Source organism: Chrysemys picta, chromosome 4 (genome assembly GCF_011386835.1).
Source record: "Chrysemys picta bellii isolate R12L10 chromosome 4, ASM1138683v2, whole genome shotgun sequence".
Classification (NCBI taxonomy): Eukaryota; Metazoa; Chordata; order Testudines; family Emydidae; genus Chrysemys; species Chrysemys picta.
The window spans coordinates 23,083,674-23,106,302 of NC_088794.1; the positions used below are offsets into that span (position 1 = coordinate 23,083,674).

General features: G+C 50.6%; 2 protein-coding genes across 6 annotated transcripts in view; one reads left to right on the forward strand and one right to left on the reverse strand.

Moving 5' to 3' along the window:
- Nucleotides 1-8,560, forward strand: part of ITPR3 (inositol 1,4,5-trisphosphate receptor type 3) — a 108,637-nt gene extending 100,077 nt beyond the window's left edge. For all 4 annotated transcript variants that reach the window (XM_065591656.1, XM_065591655.1, XM_065591657.1 and 1 more), the window contains exons 49-58: nt 34-159; nt 1,033-1,205; nt 1,486-1,650; nt 2,183-2,375; nt 3,102-3,197; nt 3,950-4,074; nt 4,541-4,706; nt 5,668-5,828; nt 6,407-6,568; nt 7,631-8,560. In XM_065591656.1, coding sequence (XP_065447728.1) covers nt 34-159; nt 1,033-1,205; nt 1,486-1,650; nt 2,183-2,375; nt 3,102-3,197; nt 3,950-4,074; nt 4,541-4,706; nt 5,668-5,828; nt 6,407-6,568; nt 7,631-7,699 — 1,436 coding nt within the window. In that variant the 3' untranslated portion in view covers nt 7,700-8,560. The remainder of the gene's footprint in view (nt 1-33; nt 160-1,032; nt 1,206-1,485; nt 1,651-2,182; nt 2,376-3,101; nt 3,198-3,949; nt 4,075-4,540; nt 4,707-5,667; nt 5,829-6,406; nt 6,569-7,630) is intronic.
- Nucleotides 8,561-9,446: 886 nt separating this feature from the next.
- On the reverse strand, nt 9,447-20,958 carry LOC101935981 (ubiquinol-cytochrome c reductase complex assembly factor 2). Of its 2 annotated transcripts, XM_005309357.4 has the most exons (4): nt 20,687-20,930; nt 10,933-11,007; nt 10,461-10,530; nt 9,447-9,641 (listed from the first exon to the last, which is right to left on the reverse strand). In XM_005309357.4, the coding sequence occupies exons 1-4, from the start codon at nt 20,822-20,824 to the stop codon at nt 9,544-9,546; spliced, it is 381 nt and encodes a 126-aa protein (XP_005309414.1). In that variant the 5' UTR covers nt 20,825-20,930; the 3' UTR covers nt 9,447-9,543. The 2 variants fall into 2 exon arrangements, with proteins under 2 accessions (XP_005309414.1, XP_005309415.1); XM_005309358.4 differs by lacking the exon at nt 10,933-11,007 and having other exon boundaries at nt 20,687-20,958.
- Between the last annotated feature and the right edge of the window lie 1,671 nt (nt 20,959-22,629).

A 22,629-nucleotide genomic window follows, 5' to 3' on the forward strand; every position in this document is an offset into this window, starting at 1 on the left:
GCAGTGTGTCACCTCCTACCTTCCTCTTCCTAGGCATGCCACTGATGTACTGGTTCTCCCGCAGAATGACTCTCTGGGGAAGCATTTCCTTCAACCTGGCTGTCTTCATCAACATCATCATTGCTTTCTTCTACCCCTACGTCGAAGCCACCTCTATGGGTAAGTGCTCCATCCACTTCTGTTCTTAGAAACAAAAGGAAAGGACGTTCTCATCCAAAGAGAGAACTGACACACACTGACCCCTTGGCAGATACAATCTCACCAGCCCCATTCCTGGCCAAAGCTGCTCAGTATCTTCCTCTGTTTCCTCTTCACCCTCTAAAGCCCGCTGCATTTGGAAGCCTGCGGCTGTGAGTCTCCGAGCCTGGCTCTACAGACTTGGGCTCGTGCTATGGCATTAAAAAGCATTCGGGCTCAAGCTCTGAAGCCCGGGGAGGGGGTGAGCCGCAGAGCCTGAGTCCTGGCTGAGCCACAACGTCTACACTGCTGTTTGTAGCCCCGTAGCGTGCGTCTGTAGACCCAAGCCCTGAGACTCACTGTCGCAGTGTAGACATCCCCTGAGAGGGAGGGAATGTTGTCTAAGACTGAGAGCAGGGGACTGAGAGCCAGGACTCCTGGATTCTATTCTTGACTCTGCCACTAACTTGTTCCGTGTCCTTGAGAAACTCACTTCTCTCTGTGTGTCAGTCTCCCCGTTTATAAAATGGGGATAATAATGAGATACCTCTTGTGTTATGAAGCTTCATTTATTGGTGTTTTTAAAGAGCTCTGAGATCTCAGATGAAAGGTGCAAGAAAAGCATTAATGTATTAATAATAAAATAATACATGTAATGAATATTAAGGACCATCTTATTCTGTGTTACTTTTTGTACCCAGGGATGTTTCTTTTCTTTTTCTTTCAATGACTGGCTCTTTAGTTTTGAGGGATAATTCCTCTCTGATGTTTGCTATGGATTGACACAGTGTGACCAGTTGATCATATGTGTTTGATTTCCATGCCCTTTAATGATGGTGTCCCTTTTCTTCCCAGGAGTGTTGGATTCCCCACTGACCTCCCTGCTCTTCTGGTTTCTGATCTGCTTCTCCGTCATGGCCCTATTTACCCGGCGCTACGGCGTCAGACCGCTCCTCGTGGCGTTGATCCTGCGATCGATCTATTACTTAGGGATTGGGCTCACGCTGAACATCCTGGGAGCTCTCAATGTAAGTTACCTGGGGAAGGTTAGTGCAGCACCCCTAAACCCAGGCTCAAATCTGTCGAGTTGGGCTCCCAGCAATGAAAATCAGTGGCCACCGGAAATGTAGCTGTAGGTATCTGGGCGGAATCCTGCGCTCGTTGGCATTCACATGAAGTCAGTGGATTTTCAGCGCTGTAACTGGGAGAGCATTCACCCTCTACCGTCATTGTATACTGAGTTCCCAAAGGCAAACTGTCTTAATATACAGCACTCACCCACCCTGTTTCCTTGTGATTGTTCCCTAGCTGACCAACAAGATTGTGTTCGTGGTGAGCTTCGTGGGCAACCGTGGGACATTTATCCGGGGCTACAAAGCCATGATCATGGATATGGAGTTTCTCTACCATGTGGCCTACATTGTGACCAGCATTCTGGGGCTCTTTGTACACGAACTCTTCTACAGCATCTTGGTATGGTAAACTCGGTTGTTAGGGAAACGTACGTAGCACAGCCATGCCCAGTGGGGAACTGAAAGATTCCTGTCCAGTGTTATTTCTGTGGGGCAGCCTTTCTGCTTTTTGCCTATATGTATTGTATCTGCATCTCTTTCTATCATCGACCTTTGATCTGGGTCAGCTAGGAGGCAATGTGATCTACTAGTTAGAGTAAGGGATTGCAAGCCGGGACTCCTGGGTTCTATTTCTGGCTTGACTGTTGTGTACAAGTCACTTCTGCCCAGATCCTCCAAACTATTTAGGAACCTAACTCCCCAATGATTTCAATAGGAGTTAGGTATTTACCGCTTTGTTCTCAGTCTGCTCACCAGTAAAACGGGGATGGTACTGAATGCCCGCTGGGAAATTTAGTTAGCGTTTGTCGAGTACTCTGAGATCCTAGGCTACAAGGTGCTATAGAAAGACCAGATGTTATCCCAAAAAGCCCGCTGCTGCATTTCTCCCCTTGCTAATTAAACTCCACATGGGCATGCTTTGTCCATTTCAGCTCTTTGACTTGATCTACCGTGAGGAGACCTTGTTCAACGTCATCAAAAGCGTGACGCGGAATGGGCGCTCCATCCTGCTGACCGCCCTCCTGGCTCTCATCCTCGTCTACCTCTTCTCCATCGTGGGTTTCCTCTTCCTGAAAGACGACTTCATCATGGAGGTGGATCGGCTGCCTGACAACAAGTCCAAAGGTCTCTCCAGCTTGCCCGGCCACACAGCGAGTGTCGGTTGTGGTGTGGGGGGTAGAGCGGGGGGATAGGTAGCGCTGGGTTCTCTTCCAGATTTTGCCATTGACTCCCTGCGTGACCTGGCACACAAATCACTTCCCATGCTGACCTTCAGTTTCCCCATCTGTAAAATGGGGGAAATAACACCTCTTTCACAAAGGAGATGTGAGACGTAATGTTTTAAGGGTCAAAATCCTGGTCCCACTGAGCATCCGGGTGGTAGAGAATACAGCAGCTCCCGGAGACTTCAGGGAACCAGCACTGCATTCTGGGGAACCAGGAGTTTGGGGGTAAAAGGGAATGTGGTACTGGTTCTGGGCAGATACAATGGAAGCTTCAGGACTGTAGCTGTCCTCTAAAGACCCCCCGCGTTTGAAAACTGAGCAGGGGATTCATGGCTGAAAAGATCCCAGGACATCCATTCACAGGTTCAATGGAAGTCTGGGCGCAGCGTGTGCAGCTAGACAGTCCCGTTCCCATTGCCAAAAGGGCTCAGCGCGGACAGTGTGTCGGTGACGGGAGCTCTAGGACTGGAGTTTGGGGGGGATAAGTGGGAACCCAAAAGAACCTTTCCCAAATAGCCTTTCGAGCTGCAGCTAAGGGGCGGTGAAGGAGAGGCCCCAACCAGAGGAAAGACAAGTGGTTCTCAAGCCAATACTCTGACGATGACACAGTCTCTTGTGCTTCCAGACGGCCCCTTGGGGATGCAAAGGAACATGGAGGCTTTTATGGAGTCGTGCAGTGATGACAAAATTAGCTGCTCTGCAGTGCCTGATGTGCTGAGAGGTAAGTATCTTACACTGGTAGAAGCACTGAAGATAGAGGAGGGAGATTCCCACCTTCCCAGCCTGTGCTCCTAGGTAGGAATCCCACTGAATTAATACAGAGCCGGTGGAAATCAGGACATCAATAGAGCGAGGTGGTGCCCTCTCATTTGTCAGTCAGCTGGGCAAAATCCAGCCCCTTTAAAAGAGTCACTTAGAAGCAGCCCACTACCTAACAAGTAGCTAAGCCACGTCCCTTCAGAGTGAGGCTGGCCCCAGCCTAGCAAGGGTTAAAATGGCGAGCTGGACAAGCATGGAAAAGGAGGGATTTCAGAGGGAGCTCGAGTCATCAAAGCAGACAGGCTGGTTCTGCTCAACTCTTCCAGGTTACAAGTTAATATCATAGCATCAAGGTGCTCACCAAGTTCTAGTTTCCTTCCACTGAATGAAGAGGGAATAACCATCTCCTTGTGTTGTTAACGGGCAGAGCAGCAAAATATTCTCCAAGGAGAGACCCCTCCCGCTAACTAGTGTGTAAAACACAGTTGCTGGAACACAGTTAGCCAGTCGATTTTCTCTGGGCACGTTCTGCTGCTGGCTCTGGTATATACCGTGACCACCTGCTTCCAGGAGATAAAAGTAAAAGGAGGAAAGAAAAGCCCTTAGAGAGACTCCAAAGCCAGTGACCTAAGGCTTCTCTGTTCTGCTTGGCTCCCTCCAGTGGGCTGATCTCTTTATCTGCTCTCTCCCGACTGGTTTATGCCTGTGTTCCAGATGATGAAGAGGATAACTCAGAGCGTGCCTGCGACACGCTGCTCATGTGCATTGTCACTGTCCTGAATCACGGCCTGAGGAACGGAGGGGGAGTGGGTGACATTCTCAGGAAGCCATCCAAGGATGTGAGTTAACTCGGCACTCTGGGCAAACTCCGGTCCAGGGCCGATTCCCTTTTCTCCTGCAGAGACCTGTCACGTTCACGGCTATATGTATGTCTCCCTCCCTCATCCCTGTACATGCTTCTGATGCTGCCAGACCTATCCCCTGCCCCACTCATCTCTCCATTTATACACTGACTTACGCCTCTAATTTCTCACCTTTCCTTCATTACACATCTTATGCATGATCTCTTCCATCCCCTATGCTTGTGCCTCTTTCTATGCCACCATTCCCATCAATACTCCAAATTTTCTTCATGACATGGAATTTAGATCTTAGCCCCTCAACTAGCCTCCCCCTACCTTGGCCTTAAGCCATTTCTCCAGCCATTGTAAGGAAGCAGCATGATCTAATGACTATTAGAGCAAAGGGCTGGAAGGGAGAAGTATCATGTTTTGTTTATGGCTATTTTCCTTCTGTCTTTTGCAGGAGTCCTTGTTCCCCGCTCGGGTTATCTACGACCTCCTCTTCTTCTTCATTGTCATCATCATTGTCCTCAACCTTATCTTTGGTGTCATCATAGACACCTTTGCTGATCTGAGGAGTGAGAAGCAAAAGAAGGAAGAAATTCTTAAGACCACGTGTTTCATATGTGGTGAGTTCCAGGGCAAAAAACATCACACAAACACATGTGCTCCCCAACCAAGATCCTCATAGGATCAAGCCCTTAACTTGTGTATTCCAGTAGCAGCTGTTTATTTTAAGAGTGCGAAGAGGGGAAAAATGGGAGTTGTCCTTTTTGTGCTTCTTTATTATGTGTAAAGAAGACTTGATTTATTTTTTCACATTTGTTTGTGTTAGAAATTGGGTTCTTGTCTATCCTAGAAGACTCCATGGATCACTGAAGAACTAGCAGCTTAGATAAAAGAAATGAACCTCATTAGTTGAGAGAGGAAATAATTTTTGTAATTCAAACTGTTGCTTTTTGTTAAATAAGCATTAACTAAAACACCCTGGAGTAATGTGTTCTTTGTGAAGGGTTTGTCACTCCTCCAAACCCTTAAATTCTGGGCTGAGAAAGCTCTGTCCTCATCTGAGTAACCCAAGAAGTCCTCCCAGAAAAAGGGGAGAGGGAGAAAACAGAATTGACTTTCCTGATCTTACTAAGAAAAAAGATGCAGGGAAAAAACCTTCTCAGGCCACCTTTGTGCATCAAAAAGCAAAACAAAAAACGGAAGCAAGTATTCCCCTTATTTTGGGGGGCACGGGAATCAAAATGTAAATAATAATAAAAAAAAAGCACAGCACAAACCTAAATTTTTCCTACTTTGCAGATCATGTTTAAGAGAGACCCACTGTGTGGTTTTTATGCTAGAAGTTTAGATTTGGTTTACAGGAAATGTATTTAGTAGCACTTTAAATAGAAGTGTTCGAAATACACAGCTAGGTAATTTGTCTAATATAAGCTGGGATGCTTATTGTATGTTAAACATCACCTAATTATTAAAAGCGCCCTTTGCAATTCACACCTGGGATAGGATGCAATTATCTGTTATTCCTTTTACCCTTTCTTTTTTTTTTTTTTCAATTCCTCTTTTCTCCACTGCCTCTCCCAGGTCTCGAAAGGGACAAGTTTGATAATAAGACTGTGTCCTTCGAAGAGCACATTAAATATGAGCACAACATGTGGAACTACTTGTACTTCATCGTGCTGGTGCGAGTGAAGAATAAGACTGACTACACAGGGCCTGAGAGTTACGTGGCACAAATGATTAAGGTGAGCGTTGCCTAAGACCGGGCCTCACACACAGTGGCGGCGTGTCTCCCCCAAGGAAAACATTTTTTTATAAAGGACTTGTTTAGAAAACTTACTTGTTTTCAAAAGAACACTTCCAATTTTTTTTTTTTTTAATTTTGTAAAAGCCTCTCACTTCTTCCTTGTATGATTATTTCCAATTTGGGCCCAGCTAACCAGGCGTCATTTGTTGGGTATTCTATATTCAACTACTGGATATTCAAAGAAGTCAGGACTTAATGAAAAGCAGAACTGGGAGCAACCTAGTTATCGTGAACTCAAGGCAGTGACAAAGGTTGGGGGAGGAGGGCAGGAAGGTATAGGAAAACCTTTGAATGTCCTACAGTCAAACTTAGGGGATTGCTTTGTGTCTGGAAGTCTACAAAAAAAAAAATTGGGAAAATTAATGGGCTATTAATGAGAATCCTTAAAGGTACTGGGGAGCCCAGGCTCTTCAATATTTCTACTAGACCCTTAGCACAGTCAGGGTTTATAGGGCCAATTACCCAGTTCGTGTGAATTAGCACTTATGCTCAAATCAAGCTCCCCCATCATTTCAGAACAAGAACCTGGACTGGTTCCCACGGATGCGAGCCATGTCGTTGGTCAGCAACGAAGGGGAAGGGGAACAGAACGAGATCCGGAGCCTTCAAGACAAGCTCAACTCCACTATGAAGCTGGTGTCTCACCTCACTTCACAGCTGAATGAGCTGAAAGAGCAGGTATTATAGTTTAAACAGGGATGCTTCAGAATGGGGATGGCTTAATGGTAGAGCACAAATCCCAAGCAGTAGAGCAGGATCCACAGTAACTGAAACATGTTTCTAGGGTAGCATGCAAAGATGGCCTGAGTCAGAATCAATGGATGCAGCCTCAGGCAGACCTTCCATAATCGGCACAGCTGGGGAGGGGAAAGAAAAGGTTTTAGCAGCTCATTGGGTCGGGGGCACTTGGCCCAAGAGTTTCCTTTAATAGCTAAGTTCCTCACCAGCTGCATGAGGACACAGCTAGGCTCCCCCTCTGTCAGGAAAACAACATCCTAAAGCACAACTCTCTCGCCTTGGTTCTCTCATCGACATACTCCCAAAAGAACATCCATATTGGCTCAGACCTATGGTTCCATCTAGCCCAGTATCCTGTCTCCGACAGTGGCCAGTTCCAGATGCTTCTGACGGACCAAACAGAACAGGGCAATTTTGAGTGATCCATCCGGTCAGCCAGCCCCAGCTTCTAGCAGTCAGAGGTTTAGGGGCACCCAAAGCATGAGGTTTCTAATAGCCAATGATGGACCTATCCTCCATGAACTTGGCTAATTATTTTTAACCCAGTTATACCTTTGGCCTTCACAACATCCCTGATAACGAATTCCACAGGTTGACTGTGGATTGCATGAAGAAGTACTTTCTTATGTTTGTTTTAAACCTGCTGCCTGTTAATTTCAGTGGGTGACCCCGGGTTCTTGTGTTACGTGACGGGTTAAATAACACTCTTATATACTTTCACCACATCATTCATGATTTTATAGATCGTAGTCGTCTCTTTTCTAAGATGAACATCCTAGTCTTTTTAATCTCTCCTCATATGGAGGCTGTTCCATACCCTAGGATGCAGTCCAGAGTAGGGCTTTCTTTGGCACCTGCTTAGCAGCATCCCTGGAAGTTGAAAGCCCTTGGCAGGTGTATGTTTGACCCCAGCCTAAGGCATGGGCCTCTTAGCGTGGATAAAGTGGGAAAAGGAACAAGACCAGTGTCCCTGACTACATTGTGTCCTTATTTTAACTCTAGATGACAGAGCAAAGGAAGCGCAGACAGCGGATCGGTTTTGTGGATGCCCAGAACACCTTGAATCACTGAGGCACACAAAAAGCATCAGCTTCACCAACCGACTAAATACATGTTATCAGCTAACAAGGATGTATTCACTGGAGTCTGCGCATAGATCACATCTTCAGAAGCTGAACCAAAGCCTAGAAGGTTACAGCTGTAAGGTTTCAACACCAGCCTTTTCCTTCTCCATTACATCTCTGCAAACATTTTGCCCAGCAAGACAGGAACCACTAACTTACCAGATTTCCTCACTGTATCTGGACCCATAATTTATCCTAATGCCCTCAAAGGAAGGTAAATTATTTGGGACTTTGGTTCCTCATTGCAATAACTTTTTATTCTGTAACGTGAATTATCTTTCTTTATCTCCAGGCACTACATTTTGGTGGCTACCCTGCTCCAGAGAGGATAGCATTAATATTGTTACTAGCAATTAGAGAGTTGCAATATTTAACTTATTCCAAGTAGTCAGTGGAAAGTCCATAGTAGATGTGGAACTTTGCAACCCAGACATCTTGTTCACTATACCTCGCAACGCTGATTTTCCTCCATTTTAAGAATCGCATCTATTGCTGGGGTGCAGTAAACTCAACGAGATTTATTGATAGTACAACGCATCTGATGAGGATGAGTAACAGCAAAGCTGTTGCTAGTATGACAGTCTTATCTTCTGTGGACAGACTTTATTTGGGCAGTAGTGGGAAATTGCAGGTTTACAGCAGTTCACTGTGAAGAGGTATTCTGTGTTTATTTTCATCTCTAATGTGATGTTTTACAAACTTTTTATTTTGTTGTTACTTAACTAATATGTAAATTGCCTTAACTAAGTTAACACAAAATCAAGTCATAGTAAAAGCTGAAATGAGGTCAAAAAACCTCTTCTCAACACTCTGAGAGCTGTTATGCATTAATCATATTTATAATACAGTAGCATCCAGAAGTCTCGATTCTGTTTAGGGCCATATTAGGCAGGGTGCTGTGTGAATACAGGTCCCCAGCCCAGAGGAAACTCGGTTCAGAGAATGGTGATGGGTGCTATACACAAACAAAGATCTCTTATTGCAGAGCTACCATAAACACCACAGCTTGTCTGCTGAAGTTTTAGACTAGATCCCACTGCAGGTTTCAAATGGTTTCAGTTCTTGCCAGGGGAAAACTGTTCAAATGCCTAACAGCAAGAGGCCATTACTTCTTCCCCGAGCCAGGCATAGTGCAGGTACACATTTTAGATATACATTGCTGCACCCCCATAGAGCACTGCATCAACACAGAGCAGTTCTCTGCCTCCCAGGAACAGACACTGATGCCGCTACTGAAGTATGCAGTAGCTTTTAAGGAGGATTGCAAATAGGCCACAGTAGATGGAGTGATCAGATTTTGAACTTGGATCAATGACACTGAGAAGCAAAGTCATTAACATCCATTCTTAAACCACTGGATGTGCAAGAGACTGACACATGCAATAGCGCACACGCACACAAGAATTTGTGAATACCTAGTCAGAAGAGGACCACCATAACAAGACGTTAGTGGCTGTGTTATATTAAGATTATAACTAAAAGATTATAACCCCCTAACAGTGGTTCTGTCACCACTCTGTCCAAACAGGCACATCTGCCCTGCCCCTGACTCTCTCAACTCGGATAGTGTCTCATTTTCCATACATACAAACACACTGTCCCGTGCAACTAGTGTATCCGTTCTGAACCCATTTTGGAGATGCCAAGTTCAGTCCCAGATTTTAGAACAACAAAATGGAGGGCCTCAGGCATAGTTCTGAATGCTTTTGGTAAGAGGAATGAATGGCTTTAATCATCACAGCAATATACAGTGCTTTAGGAATATGTACAGAGGGGGGCTGGGGAGAGAGGTTATAACTTTGAGTCCTCTTCAGCATTCTTGGCAGAGAACTTCTCTCGCAGTTTTTTCCATTTACCTTTTTTCATTTCCTCCATCTGTTTCCCGCTGTCTGCAATGGGGGAAGAAGAGGGAAGGCAGAAAAGCGGATGAGATTTCTGTTCAACAGACTCCCTTGTCTGACTTCTCCTAGCTTCAATCTAACGAGTTTGTATTTCAGTGCCTGGAGGCAAGTTTATTTTCTCAAACACAGGGGCAGTCCTTGCCATGCCCAACAACAAATAGTCAGTTTCCACACGCTGCTGTCAAAGTTAGGAACCGGAGCACAGTAAAGCTACATCTGCACCTGACAAATACATTGGCTGAGTGTATTTGTGCATAGCAGCACCCCTTTTTCTCTAAAAGGCTCCCTGCTATTAGGGAAGATGTAAAGAGCAAAATTAAACCTTTGAGAAGATAACTGAGAACTACTGAAACAAACTTGTTGAATATTAGCACTTTTAATACATATGGTGTGGCAGGCATAGAGTAAGTTTCTTCCCGCAGCCCTGCTTCTGAACCTTAAGTATGACCTGAACAGAAACTATCAGTGCAGCAAACCCAGGTGTTGATCAACATCTGACCAACATGCTCATTTTACCTGAGTATGGAGATCCCCTGAGTTTTTCTACCATGGGCACAGTAGTAGTACTTCTCACTTAACACTACCAACCACAGGGACTCCCCAAAACTAGGTGATATAGAGAACTGAATCGTAAATGTATTTTTTTTCTTTACTGGGAAGGTATTGCTTGCAAGAAGTGCCACACCAAGAGCCCTGAGGAGTGAAATTCTGTTTATCCCTTGGACCAGGTAACAGCAGTGCAAGCTACTCCTGTAAGCCTGAGTGGGGGAAGAGTAATCACAGACTAATCAAACAGAACCTCGTTACCTGTTGCTAGGACCAGCTTGCATTCTTCCACTGTCACTCCAGTGAAGCTCGTATCTTTTAGGCGTGGATACTTCCCAAACAAAACAAAACAAGAATTTACTGACTCAACAGCACTCTTTCTCTGCTCCCTCCTCAAGCCCGTGCTTTGCTTATCCTTATCCATCTGCTAAGTCCTAAGCACAACATTCCTGTTGAAATACTAGCAGCGGAAAGAGTCACATCGCCACCTTGTGGCCTTTAGGCTCATCGCCAGCAAAGCTCAAACACAAATCAGGTTAGACATGACTGAACTTTTCGAAGGCTTGTGCTGCTCAAAATGAGTTCAGCTTTGTTGTTCCCAGTGAAGGTGCCAGCCAGCCCCATAGACGGCTTGTTATTAATACTTCTATTATAGCAGCACTCAAAAGCCCCTATCCCATTGGTGGCCCCAGGGTGCTGTACAGACACATGGTCCCTGGCCTGAAGAGCTCACCTTGTTTTTATAGAAATTGGTGTGGATTCTGACTAAACTCTCATACATTTGGTCACAGTTTGCAGGGTCAGCAATCTGAAAAGGAACAAACATTATGAACCTCTACTTCTCACCTGCACAACAAATGCTTCTTCTTGTAAGTAACAGGCCACGTGCAAAATGAGAAGAGGACCCCTTAACAATGGAACAGAAGTGGGAGTATCCTGTACAATTGCTACAGGTTCAAGGATAAAAACTATATTCTCACTCCTCCTGCTGCCTGCCAGCTGGTCCTATACAGGCAACAAAGCGTGGAACCCTCTAGTAAAAATGATAAAACTCTGCTCATAAGGATTTGCTGGATCAAACGTGAACAAAATATTCAATGGTAAAGAAATAGAGCTGGACAGTTTTCTCCTCATGCCCATCCGCCACTACTGTAATGTACAATAAAGGCTCCTTCACTCAAATAGTCTACCAGTCAGATTTTAAAAGGTGTCTTATTAATGAGTTAGGGTAATCTGTCCATAAGAAAAATGTCATTGCTATCACATGGTAGGTACATATCTGGTGGTCATCACCTGGGTGAATGTAGGTGCTGCAAGTGGTGCCATTTTTCTATATCACATCGTGTTTAAACATTATCAGTCATCCAACGTGAAAAAATTATAAAAATCACAAAAAGGGCCATAACTTGAAAAAGCAGAGTCTAATTTTGACCAAAATTGGCAGAAGCCTTCTAAATACAATTGATAATGCAAAATGTACTCAGAAAGAGGACTGTTATGGAACGCTTGGGAACTATTTAGCCCTAAGTGATATATTTTAGGCATTTTCCTGTCCTTTTTTGCCTTTGGTTAAAGTAAAAGTCTGTAGTCACATGCCATCTTGTCATTATTTACAGAATGGACTGATTTGCGAATAGTTTTTCGGTCTGCTATTTTTATGATGTTATGCAGATAAGACCCCTGGTGCCTAATTATAAAGCATATTTTTGATAACTGCTTGGCCAAAGTCTCAAGCACACATGGTACTTTATTCAGCTACTGCTTGGTTCCTTGGTTAGGTCAGGTCTGTGCATGCCATGAATTCAAAATAATGGTCATAAATTTATAAAGCCATCAACAAGCAGAGACATAGCTACCTCCTAGCCTGTCTGATCATCTTTGATATGTGACCAAGGCTAAGTGTTTCACCTCCGAAAACTGCTCACACAGTAGGTAATGGAAGCAGGCTTATAAATAACAGCATGCAGTTAGGTTACTGACTCACCACAGCTGATTGTCTGCTCTTGTTATTGGGCTGGGCTCAAATCACTTCTTTTGTACAAAGCTAGCAGGGAAAATCAGCAGTGTTCACATAGGCCATATCTTACCAGCCTTCCCATGATCTGACCAACACACAGGCCCAAACCCAATAAGCTGAGCATTATTAGACTTCCACAGTGCTTCTGTAAAGGGGTGCTGCTGTGAGCAAGAAAAGGAATGCCAACAGGCACAAGAAACCACAGAGGTTGCAGTAACACTTCTGTTTAAAGGTAAACTATGCTAGTAGCAGGCTTTGGGTACCATTGGTGGTGAAAATTTGGGGTCATGGTCAAGGGGTTCTTGAGATACAGCTTTCCTCTCCTCCTGGCAAAGGGCTTGTGTTTAATTTTTAAAAAGTGCTCTAAACTGCAAATGCAGAGCCAGATTGGCTTGAGAACTGGTATACCAGATAGAGATCTAACATAACAGCTGAAGTACAATTTTGGGGTCATGGGTGATAAGAGCCTCCCCTTTCCCTCTCTACCTGATGAGGAGAAGGGCTCTGAACAGAAAGCACCCTCAGTCTTTCCTCATGAAGCTTTTCCATGTAAATTCACTATTAACTGGGCCTAACACCAACATGAGCAACCCACTCTAGCATGGTGGTTAGGGTCTGCTACTGGGATGCTAGCAAACCTAGTTCAATTCCACCCTCTATCTGATGAGGAGATTGGATCTGAACAGGGAGCTCCCTCAATCTTGCCTATTGAGGCTGTTCCACTTTAATTAACTACTCATTGGGCCAGCTAAAAAGCTAGAATCATTCTATAGTCCCATGCTTAGGACTCTCGCCCAGAATGCAGGTGATCCTGGTTTGAGGCCTCCCTCTGCCCCTTAGAAAGGGGTTCTCCTCTCTCCCAGGTGACCGAGGTGGGGGGTCCTTGTTTAAATCCCCTCTCATTCACAGGAGCCATTGTCTTCCTGAGAAAGGAAGGGAGCTTGAATTAAGAACCGGGCAGGGTGGGGGTGGTCCCTGGGATGTGGGAGATCCAGCTTCAAGTCCCCTGGCAAAGTGGGGACTGGATCTCCCACAGCCTGGGCAGGGGTCCGGGATGAGAGTGATTCATTTATCCCTCCCCCGGTGCCCACTTAATTAAAAAACAAAACCACCTAGGTAGCAAATCCCTTCATGGCAAGAAGAGGTGGGACTTGAACCCGGGCAGCCACCACCACCACAGCTCCATGCTATAACCACTGAACTAAGGAAGGCTTCTTATAGTTACCTCTGGCTTTGGCTTAATTAAAGTGGAACAGTTTCAAGAAGCGATGAAGAGCAAACCACACCAAACTATACCTTACTTCAGTGATTAGGGCACTCACTTGCGAAACAGCAAATCCCGGGGCTTCATGTCCTCTCTCATAAGGTAGAGGAGAAACTGAACTAGGAGGAGGAGGGCCTTGGTTATATGTTGTCATTCACCTGATACATTCATACAAGACATTCTACAGCCCTTCTAAGAGTCATTACTGTTATTTAGGTACTTCTTCATTGTACTCAGCGCTACAAAGACAACCATTACAGTTGCATCATGTGCTCTTTAGAAGACATATCTCTGGCTGAGCAGATAACATCAATAAAATATGTTTTATAATTAGAGGATAGGGGTCTTATCTGCATAACTTCATAAAAATAGACAGAAAAGCCTGCATAATAAGGAAATTGGGAGAATTAAGAAGTGATTGTTCTTTCTCCACAGCATCAGGTAATGGCTGCTGTTGGAGGCAGGAAAATGAGATAGTGAACTGTCAACACTAAGTATCACCATACTTGATCTCCAGACTAAGCACATTTTTTATCCAGACCTAAAATGACCCTGCCAGTATTTGAGTTATGACAGCTGCAGTAGCTGTGAAATGGGTAGTAGAAATAGCATTGCAAAAAAAAAAGGTGGCTGAAGGGGTGTGTGTGGGATGGATACAGGTGTAAGGGGCCTGGGGAGGATCGGGGTGAGTCGGGTGTGAGGGGCCGGGGCAGTGACTGCAGGTAGAGATGAAAGAGAAGAGGTGTTTTTTGGACTACAAGGGATGTTTATGGGGTATAGGTGTACGGGGGTGACTGGGGGTGCCAGAGGGGGGATGCTCTGACTGCAGGTAGAGATGTAAGAGAAGAGGTGGCTGAAGGGGTGTGTACGGGCAGGGCCGGCTTTAGGCCAATTCCTCCGAATCGGGCCCCGCGCCCAGTGGCAGGGCCGCCGGGGTGGGGGCAAGTGGCTGAGAATCCCTTCCCTGGCTAGAGGCTCCTTTTTAATTTTTACTCACCCGGCAGCGCTCCGGGTCTTCGGCGGCACTTCAGCGGCGGGTCCTTCACTCGCTCTGGGTCTTCGGCAGCAGGTCCTTGAGTGCCACCAAAGACCCGGAGCGAGTGAAGGACAAACCGCCAAAGACTACGAGTGCCGCCCGGTGAGAACAAGCCCCACTTGTTTTTTTACGTGTTTTTTTTTTTTTTTTTCAGTCATCCCTGCCGGGGCCCCGTCAAAACTGCTCGAATCGGGCCCCGCACTTCCTAAAGCCGGCTCGTACAGGGTACAGGTGTAAGGGGGTGACTGGGGGTGGGGGCTGTGAGGGGTCGGGGGGGCAGTGACTGCAGGTAGAGATGTAAGAGAAGAGGTGGCTGAAGGGGTGTGTACGGGGTACAGGTGTAAGGGGGTGATGGGGGAGATCGGGGCGGCTGTGAGGGTCGGGGGGGCTGTGACTGCAGGTAGAGATGTAAGAGAAGAGGTGGCTGAAGGGGTGTGTACGGGATACAGGTGTAAGGGGGTGATGGGGGGAGATCGGGGGGCTGTGAGGGTCGGGGGGGCTGTGACTGCAGGTAGAGATGTAAGAGAAGAGGGGGCTGAAGGGGTGTGTATGGGATACAGGTGTAAGGGGGTGATGGGGGAGATCGGGGGGCTGTGAGGGTCGGGGGGGCTGTGACTGCAGGTAGAGATGTAAGAGAAGAGGGGGCTGAAGGGGTGTGTACGGGATACAGGTGTAAGGGGGTGATGGGGGGAGATCGGGGGGCTGTGAGGGTCGGGGGGGCTGTGACTGCAGGTAGAGATGTAAGAGAAGAGGGGGCTGAAGGGGTGTGTACGGGGTACAGGTGTAAGGGGGGTGACGGGGAGGATCGGGGGGCTGTGAGGGGTGGGGGGGCTGTGACTGCAGGTAGAGATGTAAGAGAAGAGGTGGCTGAAGGGGTGTGTATGGGGTACAGGTGTAAGGGGGTGACGGGGGGGATCGGGGGGCTGTGAGGGGCGAGGGGGCTGTGACTGCAGGTAGAGATGTAAGAGAAGAGGTGGCTGAAGGGGGGTGTACGGGGTACAGGTGTAAGGGGGTGACTAGGGGATCGGGGGGCTGTGAGGGGTGGGGGGGCTGTGACTGCAGGTAGAGATGTAAGAGAAGAGGTGGCTGAAGGGGTGTGTATGGGGTACAGGTGTAAGGGGGTGACGGGGGTATCGGGGGGCTGTGAGGGGTGGGGGGGCTGTGACTGCAGGTAGAGATGTAAGAGAAGAGGTGGCTGAAGGGGTGTGTACGGGGTACAGGTGTAAGGGGGTGACTAGGGGATCGGGGGGCTGTGAGGGGCGAGGGGGCTGTGACTGCAGGTAGAGATGTAAGAGAAGAGGTGGCTGAAGGGGGGTGTACGGGGTACAGGTGTAAGGGGGTGATGGGGGGAGATCGGGGGGCTGTGAGGGTCGGGGGGGCTGTGACTGCAGGTAGAGATGTAAGAAGAGGTGGCTGAAGGGGTGTGTATGGGGTACAGGTGTAAGGGGGTGACGGGGGGGATCGGGGGGCTGTGAGGGGCGAGGGGGCTGTGACTGTAGGTAGAGATGTAAGAGAAGAGGTGGCTGAAGGGGGGTGTACGGGGTACAGGTGTAAGGGGGTGACTGGGGGGCTGTGGGGGGCTGTGAGGGGCGGGGGGCTGTGACTGCAGGTAGAGATGTAAGAGAAGAGGTGGCTGAAGGGGTGTGTACGGGGTACAGGTGTAAGGGGGTGACTGGGGGTGGGGGCTGTGAGGGGTCGGGGGGGCAGTGACTGCAGGTAGAGATGTAAGAGAAGAGGTGGCTGAAGGGGTGTGTACAGGGTACAGGTGTAAGGGGGTGACTGGGGGATCGGGGGGCTGTGGGGGGCGGGGGGGCAGTGACTGCAGGTAGAGATGTAAGAGAAGAGGGGGCTGAAGGGGTGTGTATGGGATACAGGTGTAAGCGGGTGACTGGGGGATCGGGGGGCTGTGAGGGTCGGGGGGGCTGTGACTGCAGGTAGAGATGTAAGAGAAAAGGTGGCTGAAGGGGGGTGTACGGGGTACAGGTGTAAGGGGGTGACGGGGGGGATCGGGGGGCTGTGAGGGGCGGGGGAGCTGTGACTGCAGGTAGAGATGTAAGAGAAGAGGTGGCTGAAGGGGTGTGTACGGGGTACAGGTGTAAGGGGGTGACAGGGGTATCAGGGGGCTGTGAGGGGCGGGGGGGCAGTGACTGCAGGTAGAGATGTAAGAGAAGAGGGGGCTGAAGGGGTGTGTACGGGGTACAGGTGTAAGGGGGTGACGGAGGGGATCGGGGGGCTGTGAGGGGCGGGGGGGCTGTGACTGCAGGTAGAGATGTAAGAGAAGAGGGGGCTGAAGGGGGTGTACGGGGTACAGGTGTAAGGGAGTGACGGGGGGGATCGGGGCTGTGACTGCAGGTAGAGATGTAAGAGAAGAGGGGGCTGAAGGGGTGTGTACGGGGTACAGGTGTAAGGGGGTGACGGGGGGGATCGGGGGCTGTGAGGGGTGGGGGGGCTGTGACTGCAGGTAGAGATGTAAGAGAAGAGGTGGCTGAAGGGGTGTGTACGGGGTACAGGTGTAAGGGGGTGACGGGGGGGATCGGTGGGCTGTGAGGGTCGGGGGGGCTGTGACTGCAGGTAGAGATGTAAGAGAAGAGGTGGCTGAAGGGGTGTGTATGGGGTAGAGGTGTAAGGGGGTGACGGGGGTATCGGGGGGCTGTGAGGGGCGGGGGGGCAGTGACTGCAGGTAGAGATGTAAGAGAAGAGGTGGCTGAAGGGGTGTGTACGGGGTACAGGTGTAAGGGGGTGACTGGGGGATCGGGGGGCTGTGAGGGGCGGGGGGGCAGTGACTGCAGGTAGAGATGTAAGAGAAGAGGTGGCTGAAGGGTTGTGTACAGGGTACAGGTGTAAGGGGGTGACGGGGGGTATCAGGGGGCTGTGAGGGTCGGGGGGCAGTGACTGCAGGTAGAGATGTAAGAGAAGAGGGGGCTGAAGGGATGTGTATGGGGTACAGGTGTAAGGGGGTGACTGGGGAATCGGGGGGCTGTGAGGGGCGGGGGGGGCAGTGACTGCAGGTAGAGATGTAAGAGAAGAGGTGGCTGAAGGGGTGTGTATGGGGTACAGGTGTAAGGGGGTGACTGGGGGATCGGGGGGCTGTGAGGGGCCGGGGGCAGTGACTGCAGGTAGAGATGTAAGAGAAGAGGTGGCTGAAGGGGTGTGTATGGGGTACAGGTGTAAGGGGGTGACTAGGGGATCGGGGGGCTGTGAGGGGCGGGGGGGCTGTGACTGCAGGTAGAGATGTAAGAGAAGAGGTGGCTGAAGGGGTGTGTATGGGGTACAGGTGTAAGGGGGTGACTGGGGGATCGGGGGGCTGTGAGGGGCCGGGGGCAGTGACTGCACGTAGAGATGTAAGAGAAGAGGTGGCTGAAGGGGTGTGTATGGGGTACAGGTGTAAGGGGGTGACGGGGGTATCGGGGGGCTGTGAGGGGTGGGGGGGCTGTGACTGCAGGTAGAGATGTAAGAGAAGAGGTGGCTGAAGGGGTGTGTACGGGGTACAGGTGTAAGGGGGTGACGGGGGTATCGGGGGGCTGTGAGGGGCGGGGGGGGCAGTGACTGCAGGTAGAGATGTAAGAGAAGAGGTGGCTGAAGGGGTGTGTACGGGGTACAGGTGTAAGGGGGTGACGGGGGGATCGGGGGGCTGTGAGGGTCGGGGGCCAGTGACTGCAGGTAGAGATGTAAGAGAAGAGGTGGCTGAAGGGGTGTGTACAGGGTACAGGTGTAAGGGGGTGACTGGGGGTGGGGGCTGTGAGGGGCGGGGGGGCAGTGACTGCAGGTAGAGATGTAAGAGAAAAGGGGGCTGAAGGGGTGTGTATGGGGTACAGGTGTAAGGGGGTGACGGGGGTATCGGGGGGCTGTGAGGGGTGGGGGGGCTGTGACTGCAGGTAGAGATGTAAGAGAAGAGGTGGCTGAAGGGGTGTGTACGGGGTACAGGTGTAAGGGGGTGACGGGGGTATCGGGGGGCTGTGAGGGGCGGGGGGGCAGTGACTGCAGGTAGAGATGTAAGAGAAGAGGTGGCTGAAGGGGTGTGTACGGGGTACAGGTGTAAGGGGGTGACGGGGGGATCGGGGGGCTGTGAGGGTCGGGGGGCAGTGACTGCAGGTAGAGATGTAAGAGAAGAGGTGGCTGAAGGGGTGTGTACAGGGTACAGGTGTAAGGGGGTGACTGGGGGTGGGGGCTGTGAGGGGCGGGGGGGCAGTGACTGCAGGTAGAGATGTAAGAGAAAAGGTGGCTGAAGGGATGTGTATGGGATACAGGTGTAAGGGGGTGATGGGGGAGATCGGGGGGGCTGTGAGGGTCGGGGGGGCTGTGACTGCAGGTAGAGATGTAAGAGAAGAGGTGGCTGAAGGGGTGTGTACGGGGTACAGGTGTAAGGGGGTGACTGGGGGATTGGGGGGCTGTGAGGGGCGGGGGGGCTGTGACTGCAGGTAGAGATGTAAGAGAAGAGGGGGCTGAAGGGGTGTGTATGGGGTACAGGTGTAAGGGGGTGACGGGGGAGGTCGGGGGGGCTGTGAGGGGCGGGGGGGCAGTGACTGCAGGTAGAGATGTAAGAGAAGAGGTGGCTGAAGGGATGTGTATGGGGTACAGGTGTAAGGGGGTGACGGGGGTATCGGGGGGCTGTGAGGGGTGGGGGGGCTGTGACTGCAGGTAGAGATGTAAGAGAAGAGGTGGCTGAAGGGGTGTGTACAGGGTACAGGTGTGAGGGGGTGACTAGGGGATCGGGGGGCTGTGAGGGGCGGGGGGGCTGTGACTGCAGGTAGAGATGTAAGAGAAGAGGTGGCTGAAGGGATGTGTATGGGGTACAGGTGTAAGGGGGTGACGGGGGTATCGGGGGGCTGTGAGGGGTGGGGGGGCTGTGACTGCAGGTAGAGATGTAAGAGAAGAGGTGGCTGAAGGGGTGTGTACGGGGTACAGGTGTAAGGGGGTGATGGGGGGAGATCGGGGGGCTGTGAGGGGTGGGGGGGCTGTGACTGCAGGTAGAGATGTAAGAGAAGAGGGGGCTGAAGGGGTGTGTACGGGGTACAGGTGTAAGGGGGTGACGGGGGGGATCGGGGGGCTGTGAGGGGCGGGGGGGCAGTGACTGCAGGTAGAGATGTAAGAGAAGAGGGGGCTGAAGGGGTGTGTACGGGGTACAGGTGTAAGGGGGTGATGGGGGGAGAACGGGGGGCTGTGAGGGGCGGGGGGGCAGTGACTGCAGGTAGAGATGTAAGAGAAGAGGGGGCTGAAGGGGTGTGTACGGGGTACAGGTGTAAGGGGGTGACTGGGGGATCGGGGGGCTGTGAGGGCTGGGGGGGGCAGTGACTGCAGGTAGAGATGTAAGAGAAGAGGTGGCTGAAGGGGTGTGTACGGGGTACAGGTGTAAGGGGGTAACGGGGGGGCTGTGAGGGTCGGGGGGGCTGTGACTGCAGGTAGAGATGTAAGAGAAGAGGTGGCTGAAGGGGTGTGTATGGGGTACAGGTGTAAGGGGGTGACGGGGGTATCGGGGGGCTGTGAGGGGTGGGGGGGGCAGTGACTGCAGGTAGAGATGTAAGAGAAGAGGTGGCTGAAGGGGTGTGTATGGGGTACAGGTGTAAGGGGGTGACGGGGGTATCGGGGGGCTGTGAGGGGTGGGGGGGCTGTGACTGCAGGTAGAGATGTAAGAGAAGAGGTGGCTGAAGGGGTGTGTATGGGGTACAGGTGTAAGGGGGTGACGGGGGTATCGGGGGGCTGTGAGGGGTGGGGGGGGGCAGTGACTGCAGGTAGAGATGTAAGAGAAGAGGTGGCTGAAGGGGTGTGTACAGGGTACAGGTGTAAGGGGGTGACGGGGGGGATCGGGGGGCTGTGAGGGTCGGGGGGCTGTGACTGCAGGTAGAGATGTAAGAGAAGAGGGGGCTGAAGGGGTGTGTATGGGGTACAGGTGTAAGGGGGTGACTGAGGGATCGGGGGATTGTGGGGGGTGGGGGGGCAGTGGTTGTGAGCAGAGATGGGAGGGGGGATAGGGCGGGGGTGGCTGTGGGGCTGCAGGGGGTGTGCAGGTGTCAGGGAGTAGCTGGGGGAGGGGGGGCTGTGAGGCGCGGCTGACTCTCTCCCCTCCCCCCCCGAGGCCCAAACCCAAACCCAAGCCCCGCCCACCCGAGGGCTGTGGAGCCGCCCCCCGGCCCAGCGGGGGCGCGCGGCCGCTCCCGCCCCGCGGCGCTCACCTGAGTGCTCTCCCCCTCCCGGAAGGCCTGGGCCACCCGCTGCCGCAGGAAGGCGCCCAGGTCCCGGCCCCGCTTGGTCTCCTCCACCGGCCACTCCTCGCAGAGCTTCAGAAACCGCCGGTAGCGGGTGGCCGCCATCTTGGGACTAAGGCCCACGCGCACCCTCCCAGAGACGATTCACAGGTCACGTGACGCTGAACATGCGAATAAGCTCGCGAATTATTCAAAAGTACGGAGAGCGAGAGGAACCGTTCCGCACCCATGCGAAATCAGAGCGGCCGTTCGGCTCGTCAGATGGTGCATGCGCAGCATGGCCCAGCGAAGCCATGTGCTACGGGCCGGAGTTGGGGGCAGCAGGAGGCGGATACGCATGCGCCGAAGGGGCTAGCGCCTGATCCTGAGATGTAGGCTGATCTCCCTGTGGTTGGGAGCAGCGCGCTCCCAGAGGGGAAGGTGGGGTGGAGGGGGAGAGCCTGGTGCTGGTGCATGCTCCTGACCTGCCTCCAGCCAGCGTGCTGGATAGGGGCAGCTCTAAGAGGGGAGGGGAATGGGGAATGTCTCAGTGCCCGGTGCATGCTCCTGCCTGGGAGCAGCACGAGCACCTCAGGGATATTGTCTGCAGAGAGAACTGGGGCAGCCAGGCTCCAATTAACTCCACAGCACATTGACCAGACCACCAAGCCTGGAGAGGCCCCTGCTTGTGAAAAACATCCCTGGAATAATTGTTAAAGAGCAGAAGGGAGTCAGGATCCCCCTTAATCTTCACTCTGAAGCCTATCATCCATTGGTTTATACAGGGGTTCTCAAACTGGGGGTTGTGACGTGGGAAAGGTTATTACATCTGGGAGGTCACGTCAGCCTCCACTCCCAAACCCTGCATCTCCTCCAGCATTTATTATAGAGTTAAATATAAAAAAAAGTGTTTTTAATTTATAAGAGGGGTCACACTCAGAGGCTTGGTGTGTGAAAGAGGTCACCCATGCACTGGTTCATAACCCATCATTTGAGAGAGACAAGGTACTAGGCGAGGTCATATCTTTTATTGGACCAGCTTCTGGTGGTGGAAGGTAAATGATTTCAAGCCATACAGAAGTCTTCACTCTGTGTAGCTCGAAAGCTTGTGCCTTCCTGTCCTGTCCACCAACAGAAGTTGATCCAATAAAACGTTACCTCACCCACTTCGTCTTCCTCATCTCCTGGGACTAACACGGCTATAAGAACAGTGTGTTTTGAAAGGCTGCTGCTGAACGGTGTTGCTTTGCCCTTTCATTTATTAGCCTGCTGCCTACTCTGCCGCGTACAAGGCTTTGTGCAGCTGACAAAGAGATCTGGCTTCTGCTGTGCTGCAAACATGTCCGTGCCAGGCGACCGACTGTGCGGCACAGAATAGCTAGTGTCGTGCTCACTTTCTGGCCATTTTAAAGCATAGAAAGGCTTATCCATTTCTCCATCTCCACTCCCAGCTAACAAGGTTGTACTGTAAATCAGACGCATTCCTTATGCCTGATGCCTAAATCCTGCCCTGTGCTACTGCATAAAGAGGAAAAGGGCGTGCAAGGAACCTTTTACCCCTTTGCAAGTAGCAGTGGAGCCTGTCTCCTGCTTAGAGAAATAGCTAACTCAGGGGCTTTATCAGCATGTAACCAAACTATCTTCGCCTGTTCCACCAGTCCTACTGGAGTTCTATTCACAGCATTTAGACACTGCCTTCAGCTGCACACAGGCAGGAGCCCCCTAATGCAGGGGTAGGCAACCTATGGCACGCATGCCAAAGGCAGCACGTGAGCTGATTTTCAGTGGCACTCACACTGCCCGGGTCCTGGCCACTGGTCCGGGGGCCTCTGCATTTTAATTTAATTGTAAATGAAGCTTCTTAAACATTTAAAAAAACGTATTTACTTTACATACAACAATCGTTTAGTTCTATATTATAGACGCTAACG